This window comes from Amyelois transitella, chromosome 19 (assembly GCF_032362555.1).
Source record: "Amyelois transitella isolate CPQ chromosome 19, ilAmyTran1.1, whole genome shotgun sequence".
NCBI classification, from domain to species: Eukaryota; Metazoa; Arthropoda; class Insecta; order Lepidoptera; family Pyralidae; genus Amyelois; species Amyelois transitella.
In genome coordinates this window covers 7,917,454-7,930,971 of record NC_083522.1, presented here as the reverse complement: position 1 = coordinate 7,930,971, position 13,518 = coordinate 7,917,454, and the positions used below count along the sequence as shown (strand labels likewise).

General features: G+C 33.4%; 2 protein-coding genes across 3 annotated transcripts in view; one reads left to right on the top strand and one right to left on the bottom strand.

Moving 5' to 3' along the window:
• LOC106132630 (uncharacterized) overlaps positions 1-2,027 on the top strand; it is a 51,720-nt gene extending 49,693 nt beyond the window's left edge. For both annotated transcript variants that reach the window (XM_013332086.2, XM_060949707.1), the window contains exons 6-7: positions 455-655; positions 1,161-2,027. In XM_013332086.2, coding sequence (XP_013187540.2) covers positions 455-652 — 198 coding nt within the window. In that variant the 3' untranslated portion in view covers positions 653-655; positions 1,161-2,027. The remainder of the gene's footprint in view (positions 1-454; positions 656-1,160) is intronic.
• A 1,642-nt stretch (positions 2,028-3,669) lies between these two features.
• On the bottom strand, positions 3,670-13,385 carry LOC106132648 (uncharacterized). Its single transcript, XM_060949760.1, has 10 exons — positions 13,320-13,385; positions 13,197-13,249; positions 10,403-10,529; positions 9,399-9,651; positions 7,735-7,862; positions 6,729-6,808; positions 5,759-5,876; positions 5,107-5,362; positions 4,383-4,510; positions 3,670-3,777 (listed from the first exon to the last, which is right to left on the bottom strand). The coding sequence occupies exons 1-10, from the start codon at positions 13,368-13,370 to the stop codon at positions 3,685-3,687; spliced, it is 1,287 nt and encodes a 428-aa protein (XP_060805743.1). The 5' UTR covers positions 13,371-13,385; the 3' UTR covers positions 3,670-3,684.
• Between the last annotated feature and the right edge of the window lie 133 nt (positions 13,386-13,518).

Here is a 13,518-nt window from a genome sequence, read left to right as displayed (position 1 = left end):
TCTACCCTGTAAGATATATAGACGTGGTAATATGTATGTATGTATAATTATTTGTCATGTTATATCATAGTTAACATTAGGTTTATAGCATAGTCATAATAATAATTATAATTGAAGGAATTCTACAGCTGTAAAATATATGTAGTAAATGTGTAATCAATGTAGAATTTTAATAAATGTCAGCAAATATAGTGAATAACTAAGGAATTAAGGACTCTTAACTTGTTACTGGTCGGTTATTGAATAAAATTACTCTTAATAGTTTTTTTTTATAAGAAATATTAAAAAAACAAACAAACGCTTTATTGTAGAATTTTGATTTACGTCTGCAAATACGCAAGAACTCTTGTTATTAATAAAGTTATTAACGAAATACACATAAAATCAAGGCTCATGTTAAATAATAAACCCACTAACATCTTTAAGTAACATAATCTCCAACTTGAAATTTCAGGCCGCCAGCGCTCTCTTCACGCTCGACGGGGCGCGGGGCGAAGCCCTATCTCGGCGGCTGGCCCGCGGGGAGCGCCGCAGACGCCGGTGCCGGGCTGTCCTGGCCGTAGTAGCCCTCCTCCTACTCCTCGCGGCTGTTGGAGCGGTGGAACTACTCATGTCCAAAGGCCAGAGGGTTTTTGGCGCTGTACTTCGGTAAAGGGTAATACCAAACACTTTGATTTTGTGAACTAAATGATTACATACACAAACATGAATCACGCCTCTTTCCTGGTAAGTAGGCAGCGACTGCATCTTCCCACTTGCCACGATCCCTGCATGCTTCTTTCGCTTCATCCACATTCATAACCCTCCTCATGTAAGCTCGTCGGTTTCGGGTATTTTTGACCTGACCTTTTGTCAGAAAGTCTCTGATTTGATCCAGTTAAGTTCGAATAGGCTTTTCCACTCCACGAGGCCCATTCACACTCCTATTATATATTAGCACGTTCTAAAACGTTAATCGATCTTATAAAAGATCGATTAGGTACTATAAAGTACCAAATTTTGTTACTTTGGTTGTTTAGTCAACCTACTTTCATTCATCCTCTCTACATGTCCAAACAGTTAAATTGTGTGTGTTTTAAACTTTATATTGTGTATTTATTAACTTATTTTTAATTTTAAGCAAGTTAAAATATACATATTTCTACTTTCCGTTTTTTCAGGAAGAACTGTTAGATCAACGGAATCTGTCAAGTTTAGAAGATGAAGACGCCTGTCTGAATTGAGGAGCAGTTATGAGCTCTGCGAAAATAAGTTGTCTATGTTATAAATATTACCATTAAGGCAAGTATTTATGCAAGTATTTCCCAGAATGTCGGTAAGAGCCTGACTTCAAAACCACTAATTTAGCTGCAATGTTAATGTATAAAGTTAAGTCTTAATACAAAACAGATAATAAAAGTCTTAATAGTCAATCTTCGTGGGTCTTATATTTCTCGCTATAGTTTCGCCTGCAGTTTTGCTCGCGTAAAACTAAAATTTCCAGTTTTCCCATTTTAGTGGAACTTTGGGAAATTGATACAACAAAATTCAATTGCCAAGACTCAATATTTAATCAAATGTTTTGAACATGATTTTTGTTTTAAATAATTAAAAGCCTTTAGGTTAATTGCGAATTTAATTCCACTATCGAAGATAAAATTAAGGGTTGCATAAACATAATTTACATAAAATAACGTTTAAGAGACTTGTTATTTGATAGGTATTTAATTATAGGAATCAAAATTGTTGCTATTATTGACAGCGGATAAAAATCATAAATTTAGGTGGCATTATTATTTCTTTGTTATTATTTGAGAAGATATTATAGATAACCAGTATCTTTGGTCTAGCCGGCCCTAGTATTTGTGCACATGATGTTAACAATGTCATTTGCCTTAAATATGAGCACTAAGGTGTGCAGGGTTGGTTGATCTGACACAAGCGATAAGAAAAAAAAAAGACTTAATTAATTATCACTGCCAAACGCCGAAACACGATAAGATTTATTTTGTGATGTAAGTAATTATAATTTATATAATTAAATAGAAATGTGTGTTTATTATAGTTTCTTTAAAGTATTTTTTTCAATGATGCCTTTCCTCTTTTTTTGTCCAACTTCATAACCGCAGCTTTATATGTATAAGGAAACTTTTTAGTAAAATGATAAGCCATTTTCAATTCTAAAGAAATATTTATTCAATATGCTTATTATTTTGATCAGATTACATTCAAATTGAAGTAAAAAAAGCCAATGCAATTATCATAATTTATCTTAGATTAAGTATAAGGTATAAATTCGAAATTTGTTATTGTTTTAATCTAAAAAATAAGTACTAGTTAGTAAGAAAAGGAGGCTTTGATAGTGGGATTCGATTAATAAATGTAAAGTCAACAGCACATCAACCTACCCAACTTCACTGCAAATTCAGCTCTATTATCACGTCATAGAGTTCCATGAAGGGTAACTCGATATGCGGTTGTCTGTACCTTAATGGCTTTCAGAATTCGGATATCACGACCGTCGTAACTACGTCTTAAAAATATGATCAATTTCATATAACTTAACAAAAAATTATGTTACCTTTAGATCAAATAAACATTACAATTATTTTGGTTTTTTAATGTCGCGATATAAAAACAAAAAAAAAAAATAAAAAAAACTATCGTTATAGTCATATAATAAGCGTTATTGTTTTATCCGATTTCTACTTTATAGTATGTAGTGTAAATTATATCTTGTTGATAAGATCTTCTAAGCTATATACTAAGTAAATTAAAATAAACACTGGTGCCTTTAATCGTGAAAATATTCGGTGACAGGGTAACTGTATTTGTTAAAATATTTTTCTTCATTATCGTTAGACATCTGTATAAAAATGACTATGTTTCAAAAGAATTTAAACAAGTTTTAAATAATCTTCTAAATGTATCTTTTAAATGTAGTCAATAGTAATTTGAGTATTTGTTAATTTTCCATCAAAGTAGTAAAGATCTTTATTTATGACCGTTCACCGTTTCTAGAATGCCTTAAATCATATTTTGGACTCAGTTATATCGTTAAATATTTCGGTGCCATATATATAAAATACCATATTTCTAACTCAAAATTTTATAATATTTAAAAATAAAATAACTTAATATTTTTTTACAACGTTTAATTGACTACTTATTGAAAAATATCACCATTTATTGTTTTGTGAAATTACAGTAAATTAATTTTTATTGTTAACTTAATTGTCGCACTGGTATTTAACATGTACAATTGTTCTTTTTTTTATTTACTTCTAAATTAATTAATGATTGTATATAAATATTAATTTGTAACAATTATTTTAAACATGTTCTTTGTGATGTAATTAAATTAATAAAATTTTAATGATATTGTAATTATATTTGTTTTGGAGGATTGGTAACAAAAACAGTATAAAATTTATTTTAAGTATAATTACATATAAAAAAAAATATGTATGTACTAATTAAAAATATCTTCCGATGCAGGCTTAGGTATATCCAAAAGTGACAAATGTATCAATAAGATTATAGCGATTATTAAGTATATTTTTCTGCTGTTTATTTTTGTTACCAATCTGCAAGAATTTGTATTATTTTGTTATATAAAAAAGCACAAAGTGCGAAAATATTTAGGTTTAAATAAATTTTTGTTCTGAAATAAAATAAAAAAAAAAATGAAATGAAATTATATTTTTATTCAGAGAACAACACTTCATCTATTTTCTGGTCGTGTGCGTCCATTGGCACGTAATCCACAACTTGACAGTTAAATGAGACGCCAATCACCTGGAAATTAAATAGATAGATATACTCTTTATTGCACCATAAGAAATAGATCTTTCATACATACATACATATCATCTTTCATAGATTTTTTGACCTTTACTAGATCTTTCATGTTTCCTTTTAACTGATCTAAGTTGATTACAAAAAGATTAAAGAGATTGGTGTCATACATACATACATATACTCTCGTCTATATCCCTTGCGGGGTAGACAGAGCCAACCAGTTTTGAAAAGACTGATAGGCCACGTTCAGCTGTTTGGCTCAATGATAGAGTTAAGACCCAAATAGTGACAGGTTGCTAGCCCATCGTCTAAAAGAAGAATCCCAATACTATAAGTTTTATTATAATATTATATGTATGTATGAAAAGAATAATGAATGTCAATAAAGCAAAAGAAGTATGGAGGGTGCCTTCACCCCTTAGATTTCGGAGTCTGCTTATTGGGAATATCTCTAAAAGTATAATAGTGTCTTATATCTCATCCTTTCATTCCTCTCTCAATCATTCAAATTCTGCATTTCTGAATTGATTTGTGTCAAACCCTCAGCATGTTTGTAGTGTATCAAACACACCCATGATGAACGACTGCATCAGAACCCTTACCTTAGGAGCAGTATTGGGGTTGAGACGGGTACTGGCGATGAAGTTGTCATAATACCGCCCACCATGACCCAGTCTGTCCCCAGAACGGGTGAATGCTGCCCCAGGGGATATTATCAGGTCGAGACCACCTGGAATTGTTTGGTTATATAGTAGATGTTGACTTCATCGACCAATTAATGCACTACCTATCGCATTGTCTAGAGAATTGATATGTAGTTTCGCTAAATAGTCTAGGGGTTCACTAAGTGGGGATTTCTCGGAATTTATTTTTAGAGAAAGCATTCAATTTTATTACTTAAATAAAAATTTAAGCTTGATAATAACGACAGAATGATGAATAAGACTGTAGGACTGAATTTCGACGGAAAATTATTTCGACAGTTTCTTAATTTCGAAAAACAAGTAGTAGATAGTGCCGTGTGGTTCCCGGCACCAATACAAAAAAGAATAGGACCGCTCCATCTCTTTCCCATGGATGTCATAAAAGGCGACTAAGGGATAGGCTTACAAACTTGGGATTCTTTTTTAGGCGATGGGCTAGCAACCTGTCACTATTTGAATCTCAATTCTATCATTAAGCCAAATAGCTGAACGTGGCCATTCAGTCTTTTCAAGACTGTTGGCTCTGTCTACCCCGCAAGGGATATAGACGTGACGATATGTATGTATGTAAGTAGTAGATACCTTTGAAGTTATAAAAGTACATGAACATGAATGAAGGTACCATTTTCCATAGCATCCTCTCTGACCAGGTCCCTCGGGTGCTGCTGGATCCCGTGCCTGGTAAACGGCATCAGATCTTCATCGCCCTTCTCCATACGGAGCATCCTCATTCTCCGGCCTCCAATGTATTGGGGGACAAAAGCTGAACCACCACGATCCCTGATGTGGTTCAGAATGGGTCGAGTATCGATTTCTGTCCCAGTGCCGAGGAAGACTGAAACCCGTTTGGCTTTTTGGTACCACGGGTGGGTGATTAACTGAAAATTTGGGTTACATACATACATAAAATCACGCCTCTTTCCCGGAGGGGTAGGCAGAGACTACCTCTTTCCACTTGCCACGATCTGGCTTTTTGGTACCACGGGTGGTTAATTAACTGAAAATTTGGGTTAATTGACTAATTTCTGGATTTCATCGTTTTGATAGGAAATGAGTTCAGAAAACAACTATGATAATGAATCAAAATTGAAAAATTATGTGTTTATGACTGATTCCATCTGAGTTTCAGGTCTATAAGCATCAAAATTATGCCATAATGTAATGTACCATATAATGGTATAATAATTTTTGAGCACATCTTTCGCACAATGAGTTACGCATCTACTCGTAATCTAGCCTATTATGCTTATGACCCATTATTCCAAAGAACTGACCTTTTGGAAGACTACCTCTGACTGCCTCTTCTTCTCCTCCTCCGTAAGGGCTGCTAGACGCTTATCTATCTCAGCCCTGAGTGCAGCTTTTTCTGGATTCGGCTTTGCATCACTCATTATGATCAATTATAATTTAAATAAATTGACTGTCTCATATAAAATGAGACGATAAACTGCCAACCGACGGTATCAATAATTATTGTTTACGATATAAAATGGTTGAGATAAACCAAATGACAAGCCATGCTCTTTGCTCCTTACGTTAAGATCTCTTATTTCAACACAATAATAGAAGATCGACATTTTGACGTAGTGTGTGCCAGTTGGCTCTCTTTCTGTGTAGATTGTAAAAGCAGTTAAGGGAAAAGCTTATAATAAAAATTTTACATGAAATATTCGGAACAATGTGAATAGGAATGAAATAAGGGATGAAATAACAAACACAACTTTAATATAATGTATTTGTTTAAAAATATACAAATCTGAATAGTAATAATAATATCAGTAATCAAATTAAGCGATTTTCTGTGTAGATTGTAAAAGCAGTTAAGGGAAAAGCTTATAATAAAAATTTTACATGAAATATTCGAAACAATGTGAATAGGAATGAAATAAGGGATGAAATAACAAACACAACTTTAATATAATGTATTTGTTTAAAAAAATACAAATCTGAATAGTAATAATAATATCAGTAATCAAATTAAGCGATTGAAACAAAATAAATACAAACGGAATGTAACTTACTTAAATATTAATTAATTGCATAAGTATTGATCGCTTACACCCTGATCCAAATAACTTAGGATAAAACATGTGTATGATATGGGAAGTATAATGTTAGCGCCACCGACTTTAACATACAACTAATACTAGTTCGAGTTTTGAAATAATATAAATTGGGGGTCGCGGACAAAATCTTTAAATGTTTATTCAAAATGTTTCCTTTGATTTCCATCATCAGGGTGAGATAACTAGGTCAATTTTCTGATCATGCGCATCCATCGGCACCGAGTCCACAATTTGACAGTCAAACGCCACTGCAACCACCTGAAATACAAATAACTTTTGTAGAATTAAGAAACTAAGATATAATAACAAGGCGCTCAGCAAACCGCTGAGAGGCAACAGGTGACCCTCGCGCGGGCAGCTCTCTTGCGCAGCGTATTGCTATTGCAATACAGCGCGGGAATGCTGCCTGTGTGATGGAATAGGGTTCCAAGGGGACCAAACTTAATTTTTTTTTTGATTTAGGAATTTTACTTTATTTTAATTAGGTAGATTTATTATTAGTTTAGAAATGTAATAGTCACATTTTGTCAACATAATACTTAACTTTTTATAACACATGACACGTAATACCTATAGGATCCTATAGATTACTCTGTAATTTTAATAAATGAGTTTTCCCTAAAAAACAATGAATAACTTAAAATATTATGTTAGTCGAGGACTCTATTGATTTCATCATCGTCATCTTATTATTGGCTTTAGTCCCGGCCAAGTCCAAATTCATGTCAAGCTCTCTTAAAAGGACTCCGGGGTCCTTTGAGTTCCTTTGATCTTTGGGTAAGTCTGATTTTTATAATGTCTGACCTCCGCGATCTTTGCTGGGGAACCTTACCCATATTTCATCATTTACACATACAGTTGTTTGAATGTGCAGATTGCCTCACGTTTTCTCTATCCCAAAGCCAAAAAATGTACTATAAGTATTATTACTAATATAATTAGAAAGTGACATATTTTTTAATGGAAAAAATATGTCACTTTCTAATTTTGTATAATTTGTAATAGTAATGAATTGCTTCGAGAAAAGGATGGTACGGCCGTGCCGCTTTTTTTTTGCTCGACTTGGCGAGAGCACTGCCGTGCCCCCAGATACAAGATTTATTTTAGTTCTAATATTCTTAATTATGAGTTGGTTTTCCAATTTGGTTTGATGGTCATTAGTCGAGACTTAATGATAATAATACCTTAGGTGCCACATCAGGGTTGGCGCGGGCGTTGGACAGGTACTTGTCATAGTAACCCCCGCCGTGCCCCAGCCTGTCCCCAGATCTGGTGAACGCTACTCCCGGGGCTATGATCAGGTCAAGACCACCTGGAAATGAATCGATACTGTAAAAAGATGTCGCGGCTATGTGAGGCGTAACGTATATCGCCAGCCCCCCTAGAATTGGGGGTGTCCCTTTAATTTAATACTACTTAGTATCTCTTTAAGTGTCCCTTTAATTCAATACTAAGTAGTATTGAATTAAAGAGATTTTGAAGGGAATCAAGAAAGGGTGCGCTGTTCTATGATTGGTCGTCAAAATGGCCTGTCATCCTGAGATATAAATGCGAAAGTCTGTCTGTTTCTCTTTCGTGCATAAACGCTGGACCTATTTTGATGATTTTTCTCAGGAAGGCACTGCCTTATTTTTTATTGTATTACCATCAAATTAACTGATTTTGATCTATCAACACAAGTTTTGTAGTCCAATAAGAGGCCACTTTACACCAAGGTGTCGTGTGGTTCCCGGCACTTTATAAAATAACTACTCCATATGTCATAACCTTTCCAATTGATGTCGTAAAATACGACTAAGAGAAAGGCTTATTAACTTGGGTTTCCTATTGTAAGCGATGGGCTAGCAAATTGTCACTATTAGAATTTTAATTCCATCATAAAGCCGACAGCTGAACGTGGCCTTTCAGGCTTTTTAAGACTGTTGGCTCTGTCTACCTCGCCAGGTATGTAGATGAGACTATATGCATGCATGTATATCAAGACACCAAGACAAGACGCAACGCGACATATAATTCTGTATTTATATTTATTTATTTATTTATGTACACAAAATTATATACAGGAGCATTTATTACAGTAATTCTAGTACATATAGTAGGTTATTATATAATGTCTCGTCTGGTCTCCTCTCGTTATGCCCCGATAGTCCATTTTCCTTATAGAATAGATTTATTTACAAAAATGGATACAAGGTATCACTTATTGACGTCACATAACTTAAATCTAATTATAACTACTACCGCTTCCAAAGCGCATGTGTAGAAGAAGCGGCGGAACAAACTACACTGCAGCATTTTCATCGGACGTCAATTTACAAAATTATAGATCTCTTAAATCTAAATCGTGGACGAATGCACATTGTCTACATTAAAAAAACATGAATGAATGTAGAACTAATTATGTCAATACGAATTTATTAGCAGTGTCAGGTGCAATACAAGGAGAGTGTGGAGGGAAAGGTCGGAGTGGGAAGACCTAGACGAACGCATCTCTGATCAAATTAAGGACGTCCTGGTAAAGGGTCAGGTCAAAAGTACCCGAAACCGCCGAGCTTGTATGAAGAGAGTTATGAATGTGGATGAAGCGAAGGAAGTATGCAGAGATCGTGGCAAGTGGAAAGAGGTAGTCTCTGCCTACCCCTCCGGGAAAGAGGCGTGATTTTGTGTATGTATGTATATATAGGATACTTCATATCGCTTAATAATTGTCAAAACGTTTGGTTTCACAACATTGGTTGACGTCATATAAATTACTTCTGTATTTATCCGTAGGTTACTACTTATATCTCGTCTCGTTATGCCCAGATTGTCCATTTTCCTTATATAAACAGTGTCAAGTGCAACCTACCGCTTTCCATGGCATCTTCCCTCACGACCTCCTTAGCGTGCTGCTTTATCCCGTGCTTCGTCTCCGGCATATAGTCTTCATCACCAAAATCCATCTTCAGCATTTTCATTCGACCCCCTGCGTATTGAGGAACGAAAGCTGCGGCACCTCTTTTTCTGATGTGGTCTAAAATTGGCATAGTGTTGATTTCCGTGTCAGTGCTTAGGAAGAGTGAGATACGCTTGGAGTTCTGGTACCAGGGGTGGTTTATCAGCTGAAAATAAAAAAAAAATACTAAATAAGTGTTTCTGTTAATCGTATAGCAACTTTTAACTCTGTCTACTCGAAAAGGGCTTTGATAAATGTATATGTACATGTGTGTTTTAAACGATAAAAGATAAATGTTTTAAAAGATGTAATTTTAAGCTTTGCGAGCACTCTTTGAAGAAGAGTCAAGTTATTAATTTCGCACTTATAAAGGAAACCCTATAATTTAAAGGATTAAAAGATTAAGACGGCTTCTACGGCCTAAATCTTTTATTTACTCCTTAATCCTACTCCTCTTTTAATTACGGCCTCTGTGGCGCAGCGGTAGTACGCTTGTCTGTGACACCGGAGGTCCCGGGTTCGAATCCCGGCCAGGGCATGATGAGAAAAGAACTTTTTCTGATTGGCCTGGGTCTTGGATGTTTATCTATATAAGTATTCATTTTAAAATATATTATCGTTGAGTTAGTATCTCGTAACACAAGTCTCGAACTTACTTCTGGGCTAACTCAATCTGTGTAATTTGTCCCGTATATATTTATTTATTTATTTATTATAATTTTATATGCAGGACTGTTTTGGTTCTGTCTACCCCGCAAGGGATAAAGACGTGACCGTATGTACGTATGTGCAATGAAGGATATTCTATCTATCTATGTTCCCCATGAAAACAGTCCTATTCTCCTCTGAATAAAGGCAACCCCACGGATGGTCAATCGATCTTGCACTCTTAAGTCAGCTATCTTCTGTTCACTCACCTTTTGAAAGACGATCTCTGATTGCCTCTTCTTCTCTTCCTGCGTCAGTGCTGCGAGCCGGGAGTCTATCTCAGCTCTTAGCGCAGTTTTAGCTGGATTTGGCTGTACTTTACTCATTTTCGTTATTCTGAAAATATAAATTTATTTTATTCACTTCATCAAAAAACATTGTAACCGCGGCCTCAGATGTGCTTCAAACTTAGGGCATTGCTTGTACTTGTACCAAGTCAATCGAGCGGGTGATGTAGAAATATTGTATTAAATCTATTTGTCAATATTTCCAAAAATGTACCTACATTGTTTATTTCATATGAAAGTACAATATTTTAAATTCTTAAATTTAAATTTCCAGAGGAATCAAAAAAGTTGTACGCAAAGTTGAACACTTCAAAAGGAAAACTTGGTAAATGACATTTTATTATTACAGAATTTTTTTTTTAATTTACTTAAATTTTTAGAAAAAAAATTTTTTGGCAATCAAATTGAAAATAAGTTAGAAGTATACTAAAAATATAAATAAATACCTAAATTATTATTAAAATATATAACTCACAGAATATATGTTTTCGATTTCATAACCATCCAGCAACAGCAAATTCAGACGAACAAAACCAGACTGATATCTTTATTGATAAATTTATTTTCATTGTGATAAACGTAATGAGTATACAAGCAGAAGTCATGTTCTCTACGCTACTATGCACGTGGGAAAAGAGCGCCATCTACTTGAATATTGTGGAACTAAATATAACGCACAAAATGGCTGTATTTTGTGCTATGCTTTAACATTTTGAAGGTTCCGTAGCAATTTCGTAGTATCTTTAGGGTTATGCTTTTCGGTAGCATGCTTTTTATGTTTCTTAGTTTGTAGAACTTGCATCATAATCTTGCTTGATTGTCAATTTAGAACAAATGATAATGTCATGATGTCATAATTGATAAGAATTTTGGTACTGTATATGAATGTATAATTTTTTGTGACTTTTAAAATTTGATTTTACAAATTAAATATTGAACAAATTTTTTTTTATATTCTTAAGTATTGTTTTTGGCAAAATAGCACTCGGGTGATTTATATTATCATTATTTCTGTTTTAGAATAAATTGTAAATTGTAAGCATTTACAAAGCTATTGTGAATAAGATATGCAACTCGTTATTGAAATAATTGTAAAATAACTCAACTAAGTACTTGATGTAAGTACCTCTCTAATTCCTATGATCTGATTAGACTAGACTTAATCTCGGATATTGCAATGAAGCTCAATAAAAATAAATACCTACAATAAATACGTACTCTTACGGGTTGATCTAATTATCTTTGCTAAGTAGTTGACGTCTTTTTCTATCGTGTCAGAGATTAATTTAGATTAAATTAAGTTATTTTCATTGTCGTCTTTATCGTTAAGATTATTCTGTTTCAGTACATACCTACAAAAATATTATTTTGCGTAAAATTGTAAAAGATAATTGTTGAACGTTCAACTTTTTAATTAATGTGCCAATTATTTTCCATTTTTTTATTCTAATTAATTACTAAGTTTATAACTCAAAGTAAAACATTCGATTAAGCATTTAATTTCTTTATCTGTATTTTTACTTTTTTTTTAGTAAAAATCTTCAACTGTATAGTGAAAGTCGAAGGGTACTAATGTGTATTATAAACAGTAAACATAATGGATGACTACCACATGACGATAAGCTTCGTCACCCAGCCAATCAATACCCTGATACTGTCATAAAAGCAATCAGCAATTGTGTGACAGTGAGACTGCACGACTTTTGATAACAATAGATTTATTATAAAACTAGAACAAAATCGTTAACGTTTTTTATTTATATTTTTATATATTATTATTAATATCGTTTCGTATTATCATACCCTGCTTACCTTACAGTAGGCAGAGTTAGTTTAATATTTAAATATTTTTAACAATTTCAATTAGCTGGCTGAAATGAGACGTAAATTACCTACATAGCGTTGTTTTGGCAAATAAATTATGGCGTCCAATATGATGTGTGATATGTATGATGTGCTTTCGTTCTAGCTTTTAAAAATACATATCGAGTTTAAATATTATCAACTCAGGCCAAGAAGGTCAAGATTATGTCCCTTGAAAAACTAAAGTTGCATTCATGAGAAAAAAAAAGAAACTAAAAAAAAAAGAAGAAGAGACTGAGCATGATAAGTAAATAAGTTTTAGGCAAGATTAACAAATGGGATGTGACTGATTAAAATATTTAAATAAAACATTCATTTAACGTTACTGTTATTTTAATTATCGAACAAATAGCTTTTTTTTTTGTTAATTCAATGTGAATTTTTAAGATAATAAATTCACAACATTTCAACATATTTTACGGTGCGGTTCCCAGCTTTTCACTGTAAGAACCGCTCCATCTCATTCCCATGGATGTCGTTAAAGGCGACTAATAACTAAAAAGATTCGTCTTTTATGCAATACTTTTCGAATTTCAATTCCATCTTTAGCCATACAGCTACACGTGGCCTATCAGTCTTTGTAATACTATTGGCTATGTCTGCCCCGTAAGGAAAAAAGACGTGGTTATAATTATGTATGTATTCAACATCCTTATAAAAAGGAAATTATTCATGCCTGTTTAATCATATTCATATAAAACAATGCCTAACAGTAAGATGTAACATCCGGTTTGTTATTATTACTCGTAAAAGCAATCAATGCTTCTATTGACTATAATATCGTCTAAGTAGAAAATTATTGATATGTTAGATAGAGCTATGACTGAAATAAATAAAAAGATTTACTTGTTACCTGTACTTTTTTCCGCTGGCAAAATTTCTGACCCAAATTATGTGGAAAATCAACTAAAACCAAAACATATGTAATGAAAATAATTTAAGTTGAATATTATTAAAATAAAATTTTATAACTTACAAAACACGTCGGTGTTAAAAAAATCCAAGAAGATTCTAATAAGAGAAACATGTCTAAGCGTATAGAAAACTTCAGCTATATACTTTTAAAATTAAGAAGTATATGTTACAAAGAGCTATGACATTATCTTACCAGCTGATTGCGAGGCCAATGTCCCATCTTAACAGTTTTACAGCAAAGGTGTGGCTGTAGCAGTGCT